The following is a 17,725-nucleotide window of genomic DNA, read 5'->3' on the forward strand; positions in this document are numbered from 1 at the left end:
ACTACAAGGCTGTCGAAACAGTATGGCCGTCCAATAGCTCGTCTGGGGTCTTCTTTGTGCTGCCTTTCAGAAGGCAAAAACAAGACAAAAAGCCTATGAAAGGCTTTTTGTCTATGTTCCCATCATCATCTTAATGATGTTAATAAAGTTTCTGCCTGTCTGTCTGTCTGCCAGGTGCTGCTGCAATGTTGGTGTGTTTATACACAAATACCTTGTAACACTATCTTTACCCGCCACGTTGGCTTAGCGGCTACGGTGTCGCGCTGCTAAGCACAAAGTCGCGGGATCGAATTCCAGCTGCAGCAGCCGCATTTCGATGGAGGCGAAATCCAAGAATGCCCACGTCCTGTGCATTGGGGGCACATTAAAGATACCGTGGTGGTCAAAATTAATCCGGAGTCTCCCACTACGTAACGCCTCATAGTTAAATCGTGGTTTTGGAACGTAAAATCCCAGATTTCAGTTCAGTTCAACAATATCTTTGATATCAGCATTGCAAGCAAATATATGCTCATGATGAATATCAGATATGCGTAACAATGCTACTGTTGCATTGGATGCGGCTTCGTTATAGTAAGGTTTAACTGTATTTAGAAAACTTTGAATGCTGAAATTCAAGTCAAAGCAAATATCTAATACACAATATTTAACTGTATATCCGAAAATATTGAATGTCGAAAAGGATCCCCCCCCCCCCCCTGCTGCTAACTTAGGGGGCCTCAGCCCAATCATCGCCAGCCCTTTCAGGTTACCTGCGAGGATGGTGTTGAGACGATCTTTGCCCCTGAGGTACAGCATTGTTGTACATTCTAGGGGCGTGAACATTCCCTTACACAACTTCTTGGATGTACGAGTTGCTCGGATTGGTCTGCACCTGCAAAGGTTTTTTTCTTCTCATCATGGCAAGGGCAAAACTGAGAATGAGGCAAGTGGTCGGCATCACGATGGCAGTCTTCATTGGCGGCATAATATAAAGGGCGGCTTATGGCCATTGCAAACCCTTTTTTGAGCTTATGACTGCTTCCACAGTAACAGTGGCGGTGATTTTAAAAAGTTGAAAGAAAAGGCAAGCTGTCACTTTAATTGCAGGCTGCAGGAGCATTATTTGGAACGCTGTGCATAGGAACGATATTTGGATCACATGTTCATAAAAACATTGTCTACAAACAAAAAACAGACCAGTTCTGTGCAGATTTGTTTAAAGGGTTTTAGGGCCCCTTCTTCAAGACTTTTACCTGTGTCTTCCTTCTGCCTGCAGCCGTAAGTTGCAGTCATCCGTGCCCAGGTGGTTCCTGTCAAAATGGGGCAGTCTACCCGCCCGTGTTTAACTTCCCTAATTTTGTGAACTTCACCTGCAACCCGGGCTACCACTTGGTGACGCACGACGACCAAAAGTGGGATCCAAGCTACAAAGTCTACTGCACGTCTAGTGGCAAATGGAGCCGTCCGGCGCCCAAGTGTGTAGGTTAGTAATAAGAGTGCCCGTTGTCCTTTGTAGTCTCAGCTTGCCGACCAGGCCAACATTTGTCTGCTGTAGTTGCTCAGTTGTTCAGTGGTACTAGAAAAGTATCAAGTTGGGCATATTTTTGTCATTAAGTTTGACAACTTATAACTTTGCTTCAAAATGGCCTAAAATGAAGACTTATAGCTTATGACACGCTGTGAACATTCAGAATCGATTGCTTGTGCTGTACTTTCCCATGCAAGTTGCTGTTAATTATTTAATTAGGCCCTTAACAACGAACATCCTGTACTGGATTTCATAAAAAAATGGTTGTCATAGAAAAAAAAGATTGTTGCGTTTTTGAAATCAGCTGGTAAAAATACATCAACTGTGCGAATTTCGTTGAAATTCCTTTAAAGAATAGTTATTTTATGTACCTCATCCTCCTTTAGAGAATACTCTTGTTCCCAGAGGGCATAGAGTGGAAAAAAATGTTCCCTTTATTACTCAAAATATTCAGCTTTTATCTGTGAAGAAACAAGTTTCACAGTAGCCAATAGCTACAACGAGAGCCTAGCAAGAGCACCGAGAACAAACTGCCAGCACAAGCTAGCTACACAGTGGAGTACAGTAGGGCCAACATCACAACCATCCTGTATTTGGCAAAGTAACAATGTCATTATGCGTAAAATTCGTTTTGCAACTTCAGAGTGACGCCAAAATGAAGTTCAGAAAATAGCATTTGTTTAAATGCATTTTAACGCGTATTTGTACACAAGTTTCTTGTTCACTTTAAAGATTACTGATGCGCCAACGGCACATTGCAGCTGTAGTTAAAAGCTTCTACGGAGAATGTGTAACACCGATATAACTCCCTTGAACTAACGCTTCCTTGAAAGCTTTGTGCTCCTTTGCTTCGAACGAGCTTTGGTGTGCCAGTGTAATAGGGGTATTTGACTTCTGGCTACCCCTGCAGCATTTCGATTGCTGTGGAATGCAAAAACACTTGTGGGCTGAGCTTAGAATGTGCACGAAAGAATTCCGAGTGGTTAAAGTTAGTCGTTACTTGCCGCAGTAGCTCAGTGTCTATGATATTGCACTGCCGAGCACAATGTTGCAGGTTCGGTCCCAGCCGCAGTGGGTGCATTCCAACGGGGGTGAAAGGTGAAAATGTTCGTCTGTGCTTTGGGTGCACCTTTAAAGGGACACTGAAGGAGAAAAACTTAATCAGAGTAGATTGATGAAGTATTGAAGAACCCTATGTTCATTCATTTCGCGGTCAGGGTTTCACTGTTGAATTTCGCACCAGAACTGCTGGGCCGGTACATCAATGTGCGATGGGGATTGCAAAGTATCTTTTTTTTAGCATTGTGGTTCAGTAAATGTTCTGAAGAATTTTTACTGGCAAAAATTTGACTAGGCACGGGCAGGTGCCATCAAAATTTGTGGCGTCATGGCAAGCTAATGCGAGAATTTCAAGGCGACATCGCCACTCATTTCTTCTTTTCTTCTTTTCTGGCTTGCTAGGCATTTATGTGTGTAAGGGTGCCGTCTTTGGTTTTGTGGAAGGGTAATTTTGTGTAAGAGTAAATAACGTAGCTAACATAATTTTTCTCTTTTGAACCTTCGGAACTCCATGTGGTCAAAATTATTCCGGAGTCTCCCACTACGGCGTGCCTCACAATCAGGTCATGGTTTTGGTGCCTAAAACCCCAAAAATAATAAATTTAAATTTTAGAATTGGTTTGGGGCCCTCTGCCACCACAATCAATCATTAAAAGAAATATGGTTGTTATAGCATTCCTGCATCAACTGAAACTGAACATTGAAAATGGCTATGCATATTGTATCGTAAAATTTTCTAATGGAACATGAATAACAAAAAAATACAGGCTTCAAGTTCTGAATTGAGTGCAAAATATTTCTTTTTTTCTTTTTTTGCTCTCTAAGTAAGACTTTTGAAAAGTAACATGGGCAGAAAAGGTAACAGTTAAAAAATATTGTTTCTAAGTGCACGCTACAATGTTTGGAAGTGTTTGGAGCAGCATGTTAGAGCTAAATGTGAAAGTTCACTACAACTGCATGCAGCATGTCATCGAAGTTGCCTGTGAACAGTATGCATTCTTTTTAATGCAAAAGCATTATATAACTCATGAAGTGGAAAATCTGGCAGCATCCGCAGAGATGGTACAAAAAGTTATGTGGTCACAGCCGATCAAGAGGAGGCACACGCCGCGTAGGCGCTGAGTTCGTTGAAGCACCACCAAATGGTGCTCACCTCTGTGCATCCGCGACAGTGCCGGCCGTGTGGGGGAAAGAAAAAAAAGAACCAGAAAGCTCGCCTTTGCACATAGCATTTGCCGCAAGCGCTTCCCAGTAAAGATTACAGTTGCATAAGCTGAAGTTGCCGGGAAGTGGCAACCGTGTGACCGGTCTATATACAGCACCTCGCATCGCGGCGCTGCCAGTCGGTGTGGTGATTTTGGTGAGTTCTGTTGTGCGCTCCAATGGATGAACCTTCGACTTCTCAGCCAGTAGCTGGGCCCGGCTCCTTTAGAGGTGAACGAGTCCGAGGTGTCATTGGAGAGAGGTCACACTGCTTTCGAATTCATTAATGTAGAGATACCTAAATGCCCGTAATGTTTTTCTCATGGCGTCCAGGCACACGTTCATGTTGCCCTGACATCAAATGTCCAGAAAGGTGATGAGGCGTAGCTTTGAACAAGACATGCTCACTGCAGATAATGGCTTACTTTTCTCAATACTGTGCCATGAGAAGTTCGTTTCTTAATTGATAGCTTTTTGAGGTGCTGTCACACATTGACTTCTGCATTTTGTTTTGACAGTAACTTGAGGACCATTTTTCAGTGCTCATTCTTTTTTCTTCTTTCTTTCCTTTCTTTTTTTTTTTAAAGGAAGTGGGCATTTAGCATCACCTGGAGGAGTCCTGAACTATAAAGCTTCTGTAAAACCTCATTGTAAAATATGGCCCCAAATTCCTTTTCTTTGTATCGTGTTGCAAAAATATGAATGAAAATACAAGATCACTGCAAAACACGAACTTGCTAATGTTGCTCACATTGGCTACTTTCACAGAAATTTTCTCTGGTAGTACAGCAAGGACTAGCAGACGTCGGGTTACGTTCACCAGATACCATAACCAATGTTCCTCGTAGTTTTCGCACTGGTCATGTGGGTTGAAGATTTGTCCACATGGTAGTATCACAGTGTTTTCACAGGGTTTTTCAGAGGGTTTTTAAAACACCTAGGAACCCCATATGTTTTGGCAACATCACTACCATTCAGTCATGGGATATGAATGGCATTGTTTAATTATAATGGGCTGCCCCAGACTTGCCCCAGAGGCTTTGTGTCAAGAAAAAAGGCAGCACTTGTCAAAGCAATGGCTCCCACCTAGCATTGGACATGATTTCCAATGAACTTGTAACGCTTGTAGGCATTAAATGATATGTAGACTATTGCTTTCTTTCTGGTCACATTAATGACACCAAATCACTGTGTTTTTGGAGATTAGAGGCCTGAAATGGGAAGGCTTTGGTTTGAGCACCCTGTCTATTGCCTTGGCTGATGTTGGCATTTAAGTTAGCTGCTCAAGAATAAGTGCAGTGAATTGTTTGGCATTATGAGTATTATCATTCAACTGTTATTAAAAAAACAAAGTATGTATGCCAGAAGTATTTTCTGTATCTTCTTTTACGTTATTGTTTATCATGCTGCTTCGCTTTTCAACAGCCTGCACAAGGTGGAAACCATGTTTACATCACTCTAAGTTTCTTACATCCTCTATAGTCGGTGTACACAAAGCCCTTTGGGGTCCCAAATGGATGGGGCTGCTATTCTGAAATGCTTTATTAGTGTGCGAGTACTCCAAAACACCCTATTGAAGTGCAAGTACTTTGGGGAGAGCAGAATAGAGGTGTTAGTTTACAAGGAAAGTCGTTGCAGTTTTGCACAGATGTGGCTGGCTTCCGTGTGGTGCAGGAAAACGCAGTGTTGCAATTTGAGTGTGCCAGTAGGTATTTTGCATCACCAAGGGAAAACTTGATGTTAGTCTAGCTATGTAATGGCCAACATTCCGAAATGCGATTGGCTGTCGGTCTTTTGAAATTGTTCAAGGGTGCATATATCTAGGCTAATTAGTCGCAGAGGTCTCGGATCACGAGGGGGAAGTTTCCAAAATAATAAAAATGGGCTGGAGTGTGTATGACAGGCACTCATAAGTAACGGCCGGCAGCTTTCTGTTAGCCTTGAAAAGCATACATTCATTGCTTTCCGCTGACACTCGCTTGGGGGGGAGAAACTTGGAGGTTAAGGGGAAGCTTTGGCTCGGTTACTCCTATCTAAATACATGTAAAAGGAGGATTTGCTTTTCTCGGCAACCGCTGCACCAAATTTGACGGGGTTTGTTGCATTTAAAAGAAAAACTTAAAATCTAGTGGCTATTGGTTTCCAATGTTTTAATTTAGATCATAAACGTTTTATTAAAAACTGGCGAAAATAGAAAATTTTCAGAAAACGAAACTGTCAAGTTTACAAATGTCTAACTCGGCAAGGAAAAATGATACCACAATTCTGTGAATTGCATCTGATAGTACACCTAAAGTGGTCAAAATTGATATGTTATACATGAATGTAAAAGAATTTAGTAATGTGTAAATGCAGCTTTTGCTGAACCATTGTATCCAACCTAACAAATTCACTTAATATATAAATTGACATGTCGAATTTGTCCGCTTTTAATGGTCTAATGGATGCCATTTACAGAACTACGATATCTGTTTTTGATGCAGATCTATTAATTTGTGTACTTCGTGCTTCTATATTTTCACATTTTTGAAAATTTCTGCAATAAAATTCAATTCCTAAATCGAAATTCCGCTTCCAACAGTGACTAGAATTTAACTTTCTCTCAAATGCAGCAAATTTCATTAAAATTGGTCCAGCGGTTACCTCAGAAAAGCGTTCTTGCGTTTTACATGTATTTGAATAGGCCGCGTCGGAGTTGTGCCCGAGCTAACGCTTCCTCTTAACCAGGTAGCTTGAGAAGAGTCTAAGGACCGTGCAACAAGCTATGGAAGAAAATATGATAGGCGTACGTAATATTAAAGGGCCCTCTCCTTAGGCGTGGGCGCTGTGTAAATCACGCATAGACGATCGTGTCTGCATACGATACAACCACCTGCATATTCTTCCTCTCGAGGAAGCCCCGTTTCCTGCCATATAGCCAAGGCCACACGTACAAATGGCTCTGCGTAAGACACACTGCCTGCAATGTGACCGATTACGACACGTGTCTTCAGTATATCATACTATGCAGGATGTGCAAAACCACCGCTGTAAGTGCGCCAAATGGAGAAAAGAAAAGAGAGATGGGGCTCATGATGTGAATATCACACGGTCCCACCGCTCTGCCTATGAGAAAAGGCAGGGAGGGATTGTCGCTTGCGAGTGCTAGTCAAGGCAGAGTGTCTATATTGGCAGGAGAGCTACTTTCCTGGCAGCATGGCGTGTGAACATTTAAATTCCTCCTATCTCTTCTAATAACAAACGTATGAAAAATTATTTTGGTAAAACAGTCCTATGAGAGTGCAGCTAAATAGATATAATGAAATTCTCAATATAATGAAGTATTCAACTTTTCATAACCTCTTGTTCATAGAACGCCATGTATTTAGAGCCTCAATATAACGAAGTGTGTATGCAATTTCAGTATAACAAAATTTCGCTTCCACCCCAAAGGAATGCCGAGACAATAAATGGAAACTTCCGCGGACGCAAGTGGTCAGCTGATTGAATTACAAGCGGCTGCATGCAAACTCGGCTCTCAAATTGCGTGCGGCACGACACGAGCAACCGCAGCACGAGAAGAGCAACCGCCGAAGTAAAATAGCATCATGTTCCGTATAAAGTGCGATAAGATCATTTCACGTCCGCACACTTTGTGCGAAGGTGAGACAAGAAAGATTGTGGTATCACGAGTGCCGCCTTCCCGCACGAGCAAAGGGAAAGCTGGGGGAGGGGAGCGAGTTCGCGGTATCTCGATGAAGTGCGTGCGAGGGGCGGGCGAGGGGGGCCGGATGGCACACAGTTGGCACACGTTGCAATTTTAGGCACGCGTCTCCGCTGTGGCTGCGCATGGCTGTAAGCACGGCTGAGCGCACACGCAGCCGCGCACCCTGCTTTAGAGGTAATCTGCCACGTGTGCAAGGAGTGGGCGTGCTGGGAAGGTGGGGCACCACGTAAGCCATCTTCCCACGGGTTTAGTATTGGGAGATGCATAATCTCAAGTTTCGGTGACCCGTTGGAGTGAGGGGCAGACGAAGGATTCGCTCCCTGCTTCGGGCGCTTTTCATGATAACGTCGTCCCAGTGCGGGACGACGCTATCATGGATGTGAAAGTATTGTCGACGTGGCACAAAACCATATCATTTGCCGCCAACTCCCGAATTCAGCAAAATTAATTGTTTTCTCATTCCAACTTGCTTTTTTCGATTGCCTGATAACTTGGAAAATTCTGCGGCCCCTTTCCGTGTAAGGAAAATCAATCGGCGACTGTACTTATTTGCATGAAAGGTCAAATTATAATACAACGAAATTACGATATAACGAAGCAAATTGCCGATTTTGCCTGCCTTGTTATATTGAGGTCTAACTATTTTACAACTTCCAATGTAATTTCTGATGTGGATTGGTAAGGGGCTTTCTAAATGTGTTTTGATATGTGTTGTACTTCATTGCCGTGCACTTCTCACTTTAATTTTCTCAACAAGCATCAGACTTTTTCTTTCTCCGTTTTCTTTCTTTCCGTCTTTGTTTAATGCAAATAGCATTCTTGGTGTTATCAGACCAGTTTTCTCTCCCGCCATCTAGCTATCCCCATATCCCACAAAAAATAAATGTCAATCCCACAGTTAATGTAGTCTAAAAATGTGGGTCCCTGTGTTTGCGCCACTGGGCGTGCACTGCAGGCTTCACTGTGCTGCCTCCAGAAGGCACACCGTGTCGAGAGGGAAAGCATGCAAAAAGGGGCCAGCTACAGTACACGCCTCATACATGATGCGTTTTGTCTATTTGCATACTTGGATAGTCATCGTAAACGAGTTCTGCCCGAATTTTTTTCTCTATATGTCTGCAGTAAGCCTTCAGCTTTGTTTCTTTATTTTCCTCAGCTCGGCGGCCTCTGGCTATGTGCACCCATTCTCCTTTGTGCGCCACTATGACTGAAAAAAAAAAAAAATGCGTGCCTGTTCCTGTTGTTTCAGAGGTGGTGTGCCCACAGCCCTCTCCCATTGCCAATGGCCAGGTCAGCCCATCGAAGCCAGTCTTCCGAGAAAACGACGTTATCCAGTACACCTGTGATCAGCCCTACATGCTGAATGGGGATGCTACACGCAGATGCCAGAACGATGCCACGTGGTCTGGCGGTGAGCCCATTTGCGAGAGTAAGTTTAAACCACTCCGCTGCTTAGTTTCCATCTGGAGAGCCCTGCCATCAGATAGATACTGGGCTTTGAGCACCAGTACTTTCCCATTGAATAACGAGCATGTGTGTGCAGCACCAATTGTTGATGTACACAGAGATATATCTCCATAGTGGCAACTGAAATTTCTGTCGCCGTTAAGCGACTCTTTCATAAACGTCATGAATGTTTCTGTTCGTCTGTGGCACTGATCAATCTAGCTGCAACTATGAGGTACCAGTGCCTGTCCCGTGTCCTTACAGAACAAAGCCTGTGACCCTTTACCCGACAGCCAGCAACTTGACTAATCAAGCAACTTTTAGTATTTTTCACCACATTTTAGTACCTTTTGGCTTTGGCTGTGGTATGTTCGTATTCTAAGATTGGCTGGCTTCACTTCATACGACCTATGTTAAAATCCGGCTTTCTGATTCTCTAATTCGACAAAATTATATTTTTTTCACGTTCAAACTTGCGTTTTCTGGTTGATCAATCATTTGGAAAATTTGCAGCCCCTTTTGTGTAAGGAAAATTCATTGGCAACAGTACCTATTTCCATAAAAGATTGAAGTTCATTATAACGAAATTTCAATGTAACAGAGCAAATTGCCAATTTTATTGACTTCATTATATTGAAATTTAACTCTGGTTGAATGAAAGCATGAAGAATCTCCTCATGTAAAAATCGGTAGTACTTTTAGCCAGTGCACGTGACAGTTAGTCTAATTAGCTTGTAGCTTGCAGCTCTTTGAATTTCTCTCTTAAGTAAAACTTGTTCCTGGGCAGACTCGCAACATGTGGTGCATGTCTGCTGTGGATGACGGGAGCTGAGCACTTTCGACAAGCTCACTGGGTCTCTGGGTGTTGTAACCAAGGCCTAAGTTGGTGGGAGGGGCTACTCAACCTGTGGTCTTTGATGCGTCAACGACCTGTGCAGATACTAGGGAGTTTTATAGCTGTAGCTGATTTTGGGTTGTTTCAGCTCCTGATGTGTGTTTACCTACATCTGTGAGTAGGGTTCGTTACAAAACAACTTATACGTTACTCAGCCTCTGCACTTGCTTTGTGTACTTGCACAAAGGTTGGCTATAAATGCATTCAACAAAACTCATAACAATTGCGAAGCACTGTTAGTGTTCAAAAAATTATTGAGCAAGTGTCATATTTTTTAGACCTGATTGCTAATGAGGACTAACCTCAAAGAAACAAGAACCAAAAATGATTTTTATGGAAGTGAATGTATGGGTTCAACTTGTAAGCCACGAGACCATACTTCAAATAACTATAACTATGCACTAACTATACCACTTTATGTACTTCTTAAAGCTATTAAAATTCACTGATGATTACAATACTCCCTAATGTGAAATTTGAGTGCAACTCTATGCGTGTTTTCATTTTGCATGTCAATGTTTTGTATTATGATTATATAGGTTTATATTAGGAAGGGAGCACTGTGAGTAGCGCGCTTTGTTTCCACACAGACAGTAGCGGTGTTTACATGAATACGACAGAAGCGTATCGTATCAACTTTCAAGCGTATCGCATCTCATGTAAACGAGGTAATTTGCTAGGAAGGTGTATCGTATCCAATACGCCAAACAAGGGTAGTTTGAGATGGAGAATGCGCATTTCAGCGGCGCATGTAAACAGAAGTGTATCGCATCAGGAATTATGGGAAAGCATTTGCTGCGGGATTACAACCGGCCAACCAACCAGCGGCGTGGCCGTATGGCAGCGGAAGCCTGTTTACCGGAAGTAGGGGGCTCATTTTCAGATTTACACCAGACGGCGCTAGCTTGCCAGCCAGTGAGATGCGCATACATATAAACGGAGGTGCATCAGCGGAATGCGATACGGCAAGATAATACGATACGCTTCTACCGTATTCATGTAAACGCGGCTAGTATGCGCTACTCTGGCGCCATATCGTAGCCGTCATCGCTGCACAGCCCGTCTTGCTCGGCACCACACTTTTCTTCGCACGCTTTCGTTCCACAAACGATGAGAGTGGCTCTTCGCCACATGGAAATCGTGCGACCGGTTTCAGCGGCGACAGCACCCAAGGAATGTCACATCGAGCCTTACTTGTAGCCGCTCGCCCTCACCCCTTGCAGGAGCAGCGATACGGGTCACACACGCTGGTATCGCAGACTGACCTCAGCAGCTGATGCTGCGGACGAGCGTAACCCTCCCCACCTCACGCCGCCCTGACCCCATCAGAAGCACAGACGACATCACGCACACGGCGCATGCACAGGCCGTTTTTCCTCCATTCCTCCTCCACTTTCCCCCTTGACCGTTCTTCATACATCTGCCGCTGCGTTCCGTATTCGCTTTCATCTTTCGCCTGTGCTCGTTCGCTCGGTTACGAGGTATAATGCCACCGCCGAGCCACACTGGCACGCAACGCAAGAAAGGGCACTTAAGAGCTACACTCTAAAAAAAAAAAAAAAAAAAAAAGAACTCGTGCAGGTTTCACGAACTGTGAGTACGAGGGTAAGTGAATGTTTGGTGCACCGGCAAGATGAAACAGCACAGCTCGATAGGTGATGTGCAGCTGGTTTTGGCAAGGAATTCATCTCGCAAGCATTTTCGGCCATGCTGGCACACCTTCCAGAGACATGGCACAGTGGCCCGCTTCACTAAATGCGGCCTCCCAAGTGCAGCGAGTTTTGTCCTGCTGAAACTGTCGAACACCGATAAGTTGGGAAGTCCCATCAGTTGGTGTTTTGAGCCAGAGAGCGAAGGTGTAGCTGCCTTCTAAGCCAACTGGAGATTGCAAAATAACAAATTCACAACGTGGTAGAATTTGACAGTATCCAGTAAAGCACCCCCGCTGTGACGTGCAGATTGGATTAGATTACAGAAGTTTTCAATGCCAATGAAAATAGCTTGTCACCATTACAGTTTTGGTTTCATACTCAGATTTAAAGCGCATGTCATAGTAAATGTTACAGGAAAGAAGTGTGTGTTAGAATTGAGTAAATGTGATACGTAGTTTACCCTTATTGTGGAGTTATCCATTTAAGATTTTGCAGTATTTTCAATGTCAAAATTTATGAATGAATATTATAATAGTCAGCTTTTGTGCTTGTCGTCTGCTGTTGCCTGCAACCATGGAGGGCAGGCAACCTCCATGCCCAGCATGCTTTTTTTGTATATTCTGGTTACCTAAATGTCACATTTATAAAGTCCGTGTTTGCACAGAGATGCCGCAGCAGTCTGTGTGTGTGCATGTGTGTGTGTGTGCGTGCGTGCCAACAGCACAAACAGTACTTGTCGAAACTCTAGCCTCACACTGCTACTGGCAGTCACGCTGCCTTTTGCATCGGTTCTTGGTGTAAAAACAAGACAGCTAAAGCGGACAACAGATATCTTTTACGGCTTTATTCATAGTTCATGTTACATCCTTGCACGTTTGAAGGTAGGTAGCGGTCATGTATCTGAGGAAGCTGACTCTGGTTTATAGTACACGTCTTATTTACACTCAGTGTCAGAAAAGCTGTCGAGCAGCAATTTCAGTGCAGTTGAGTGCCTGATACACGGCTTACTACATTGACTGCATTGTGTGCGCGTGTTCTCTGCAGACGACGCATGTGGCCTGCAATATGTGTTGACACATAACGCGCTAGTATGCTCATAAATGCAATACTCCCTTTCATCTGCTCAGATATAGTACCGATACACAGTCCTTTGTATAGTTCAGTAGCGGTTACATCAGGAAAATGTGGAGTGTGAATAATATTTTTTTGAGATTGTACACTTGTGCTCATAAGTTATACCATAGGAGTGAATAGTGACTTTCCTGCGTGCGCCGTCTGGTGTCAGGATGCCTGCTGTCTAAAGTGTTGCAGTGCTCATATGTGTTCATCCTTACTGACTTGCTGGCTTGTCTGTTCACTCACAGTTAATGTGCCTGCCGTTCAACAAAATTGACAGTGATCGTCGCCAATAGTAGTGCTGACGGCAATGCAGCTGCGGAGCAGCCACGATTTCCTACGGCCAAGTTCGATGCCATTTCTGAATCGTGGAAGCGCTTGCTCGCACTGCTGGTGCATCCGCCATGTCTGCTTGGGCGATAAATACCGCTAGTGCTTCCTGCAGAGTGGGTTGCTTTCTGTACAAACTGCTGTTGTTTGCCAGAAGAAGTAAAACTGTCGTGGAAGCTGTGGCTAACGTAAATGATGCAGGGTGTCTTCCAACCGGGGAAACCGGGAATTCTCAGGGATTTTTAGTAGTCTGGAAAAACTCAGGGAAAACTCAGGGAATTTGTGCCTCTATCAGGGAAAATTAGCTGCAATTTTATTGAAAGGGTCGAAAGTCGCGGTAATGCTGGCTCGAGTAACAGGCAGGAATTGTAACGAATCGTCTTTGACGCCCTGTTGTTGGCTGGAGGAGTTGCCAGTGTAGAGTCAACGACCGACTTTCCGGATTCCCGATAATTTGGACGGCTTCGCGGCACCACCACGTACCCCATAGAGTGTAGAGTCAATGACCGACTTTCCGGATTCCCGATAATTTGGACGGCTTTGCAGCACCACCACGTACCCCATAGATTCAATGTGTCAGAATGTCTGAAGTTTTGGATGCAAGAACTCTTTGCCGTCCGATTTTCAGAACGTTCTGCATGACCGCAGGTCCAAAACGGCATTAATCAAAGTCACCACCGCTGCCATTTTGATTACCTCGCCGCCTCAAACCGGCATTATCGCACGCAGATCCGCTGGCAGCCGTAGCCACCACTGCGGCAACGCTACGCCTCGCTGCTTCGACGTTTGCTATTAAGCTTCTTGCCGTTCATTGCCGTGTTCCTTCATTTCTCCGCTGTCAGCAATAATTTTGGCTTCGAAGCTCGGAAAACACGCCGCATTCCATAATGCTGGTTCCTGAAAGTTAGTTTCGCCTCAGTAAAGTTGCGTGACGCGGTGAAGCAATAGCAAAATGATTGCGGTGAAGCTTAACAAGCGTAGGAAGGGGCAATTGTCATGGGACACAGTATATATTCCTTAATTTTATACGCATGCACCCGCCAGCTCCTTTCACAGTAGGAGCACCGCTATGCCTAATAAGTGTGGTGACAGGCATTCAGAGCTTTTTCAGGCGTACCTGTGTCGATTTGAGTCCTGGAGAGCAGTAAAAGACATGCATTTATTTTTTTGGACTGCCTGATATTGTGGAAGTTTTCGCGACCCCAGGGGGTCCGAAAAATTTGACGTTCAGACTGACCAAGAGTATGCTTCAAATGGCCCATAGTGCGAACACGCGACAAAAGGAGCATGAGAACAGAAAGGACCGACACATTGAGGAATGAAAGGCGAATGACGTATGCGAGCGCTTTGAAGGAGCCTGAGTTCAAAAAACACTCTTGGCTGACGCCGAGGTGCAAGTGTCCCTCATAGAAACCACTTAGGCGTCGTGCGCAGGCTGAAAGTATGTCAGGACAGTTGAGGTTGACTTACAAGCTGTCGAGAGACTCTCAATTGTGACAAAATTCGGGCTTCGTACCACTGAGCTTGCTATCAGTTGGTATAAATAGCTCATATTCGAAAATATTTGCTTCTGTATGCATCTTCTTTTTATTTCTATTTGAGAATGTCGGACTCGATTTGCAATTTCCTTCGAAGACATTTTATTTGCTGTGCATTTTACTAATCCCTCCATTCTATTCTTTTTTTTTTAATAACATAAACACTACTCCTTAGTATTCAAATTGGATTAAGTCGGTTCTTTTAAAAAAATGTTTTTTTATATGCTTATTAAAGAGTGACAGCATAGGGCGATTTGGCTCCAGCCCGTCTTGACATAAAACATAGTTCTGCATCACTCAGGGAATTTCACAAAGGCACTCAGGGAAAACCTGGAAAACTCAGGGAATTTGGAAATGTCAACTTGGTAGACACCCTGATGATGGTTTTCCTGTATTTTAGTGGGAATAACTAGGACACTGTTCCTTTTAGTTACCGTGTGTGCATCCATTATATTGAATTTCGTGCCATGCTTGGCAGCGCTGGTGCTGCGAAACAGGTGCTGTGAATAGTACTTTTTGATCACGCCGTTCTGCCAACGACAGCGGTTTGTGCAGGGAGCAGTCCACTCTGCAGAAAGTGCAAGCAGTGTGTCTCAGACAGTCACAGCAGAACTGCGTGTGGGGATAAAAGTTAAAAAGTAGTGTTCTCTGTTATTATGAGCATTTAAATGGTCAATGCTTGGCAGCTGAAGATACCACTAGTGCAAGCAGGCACTTCTATAATTTGGAAATAGCGTGGAGCTCGGGCTGTGCCGCTGCTTCATTGTCAGCACTATTGGCCGCTGCGACTGCAAATTCCAGTGCACGGCACGTGCTTTGGCACGGACCAAGCGAACGAGCAGGCCAGCCAGTAAGAATCGATGTACATGCACACTGCAACACTCGACAGCAGGAACCACGCTGTCAGACGGTGCTCGCATGCAATTTGCCACGCACTCCCATGGTCTCCAACCTTGTGAACACGACTGTACGCTTGGCACGTTGAGCCAGCTCTGTGGTGTGGCGTGGTGTGGTGGGTTGTGCTCTGCAGTGCTGTGTTGTGCTGATCTGTGAGCTGTGTGGAATGAGCTGTGGCGGCATGTGTCGTATGCAGATCGTGGAAAACATGTGGAATATTGGACTCCAAATGTGATTGATGGTAAGGGAAGATTTACGTGGCTACCATGGCTCGCACATGCTTGGCAGTTCTTGTTGAGTTTTAACAGCATGGGTGCTTTGTGGGTGTCGGTGTTGTACGGCAGTACTTCATCGGGCTGCCTTGTGGCACTTCGAACTGAGAACAAGTGCGGGTTTGGTGTGCATGCAATGTTCGACGTTATTAATCAGCTGTGCTGAAAAGAAGTGTTATTCATGTAGCGCTTCACTACAGCAATACTTAATGAGAAAGCCCACGTCTGTTAAATGACACGCGGTGCTATTGTTGGCGACAACCTACGAATGCAGTGGCAAATACACCGTAACTTTTTTTAGGAATGCCAGCCATAACCCACCATGGTGGCTCAGCAGCTATGGCATTGTGCTAATGGCTGCGGCAGCCACATTCTGATGGGAGCAGAGTGCAAAAAAATGCTTGTGTGACTGTGCTTTTGGTGCAACCGTGGTGGTCAACATTAATCTGAAGTCCTCCACTGCGACCTTCCTCAAAACCCACTGTGCGGTTCTGGGACGTTAAACTCCACAATTTAATTTAGAAATGCCAGCCAATTACGTTCTTTCACTTTTGTGATATCATTGCAGACATTCTTCGGTTATTGGTGTTTCTTGGAAATTATGTTTAGAAGCTTCAAGCAACAGAGGGCAGATTAGAGTGCAGATTTGTGGGTGAAGCCTGTACAGAATTCTTAGGTTGTCACTGAGCGTAATCTGAAAGCATGAACTAACCAGGTGAACTGACAGTTCCATGTGATGCAACCTGCATGCTTTAGAACCTGCCTTTTCTTTTTTACACTAAGCTCTCGACACTTTGTTGAGTTTTTGACAGATGAAATGCCACCACAAACAAATTGAGCACAAAGAACTGGCTAGTCCCGTACTCAACGAAGACTTGTCAGGCGAGGATGGGTCATGGTCAAAATAATGGATGTTCCAGGGCCACTAGAGGTCTCTTGTTCACAGTGAAGAGGAGTGTGAGAGAGTCAGATTATTTAGTCCAATATTTGTTTGCTTTTCTTTGAACCTTAGGCAAGTGCTCAGTGTATTTTGATCGAGGAACCTACTCATTTGAACGAGTGACTGTTTGCTGGATGTTGGCTACTAACACGAACAAGGAATTTCAATATGGAAAGGTATGATGCTAACAAAGGAACATATAGCTTTACTTCTCACCCCCTTAATGCCACTTCACCTGGGTGAATTTTCGACAGTCTTGTTGTCTGCAATCAGAAGGAAGAGTGACCTAATAATTTTAAATTGTACTTGCATAAGATGCTGTGTATGCTGAAGGGAGGAGTTGGGAGCCACACTCAACAATGACAATATTTTTGAACAAGAAAGGGTAACTGAGGGGTCCAATTTTTGTTAGTAAAAAATGTGTCCCCTTTCATATCACTTTTTATCATTTCTGTTAAATTCAATCAAAATTAAGTAATTTGCTTTTTGCTTTCCTTAGTTTCATTGTATGTTGGCTTCCTACAAATGTAGTCGACTCTCGTTACAACAGACCCTGATAATCCAACAAAACACGTCCATTTTATCCGAAGTGTTAATATCTGAACCACCTCAGTTCCGAAACTTTTGTTGCAATGTCTAACAACTTTATTGCAAAGAGTGAGTGATCAACGTCCAAAGTAGAAAATAAACAAAAAAGGCGCAGTTAGGCAAATCATTGATTGCGATAGCTAATTAAGCAAGATCATTGCAGCAGGAGCAGCTCGGGCTGTCTCTCGCTTCAACGCGAAGTATAAGTCGAAAGCACAACGTTGCCAAAGCTACCACCACTGGGCGCACTTTGTGCAGATCACAGATCGCTTTAAAGATACGGCGGCTGTGCCAGAAGCAGCAGCTGTCTGGAGTAGAACCCCCTCTCTCTCACCTCCCCGCACCCCCCATGCCTCGTGCTATAAAGAAGATGGCACGTTTCTGCCCAGCCTTGCTCCCTCGCGTGCGTGATATTGAGCTGCAATCGTCCATTGAGCTTTGCAAATCCATTGCAAGTCTGTGTCGACAGGGCAAAAGTCCATTTTGCAGGCCCGATTTTGAAAAGGCTGCCACTAATTTCGTCCACTGTAGCTGATAGACCATAGTAGCGCAGTCCATTAAAAGCGAACTTTG

At 44.2% G+C, this 17,725-nt stretch overlaps 1 protein-coding gene across 7 annotated transcripts in view; it reads left to right on the top strand.

The window, feature by feature from the left end:
* LOC142557092 (membrane cofactor protein-like) overlaps positions 1–17,725 on the top strand; it is a 76,724-nt gene that overhangs the window by 22,132 nt on the left and 36,867 nt on the right. For 5 of the 7 annotated variants that reach the window (XM_075668690.1, XM_075668694.1, XM_075668693.1 and 2 more), the window contains exons 4-5: positions 1,259–1,465; positions 8,728–8,907. In XM_075668690.1, the coding sequence (XP_075524805.1) occupies positions 1,259–1,465; positions 8,728–8,907 (387 nt within the window). Of the gene's footprint in view, positions 1–1,258; positions 1,466–8,727; positions 8,908–15,548; positions 15,594–17,725 lie in introns of all 7 variants that reach the window. The other 2 variants (XM_075668688.1, XM_075668689.1) reach the window with 1 other exon arrangement.

The sequence above is a fragment of the Dermacentor variabilis genome, chromosome 9 (genome assembly GCF_050947875.1).
Source record: "Dermacentor variabilis isolate Ectoservices chromosome 9, ASM5094787v1, whole genome shotgun sequence".
Lineage (NCBI taxonomy): Eukaryota > Metazoa > Arthropoda > Arachnida > Ixodida > Ixodidae > Dermacentor > Dermacentor variabilis.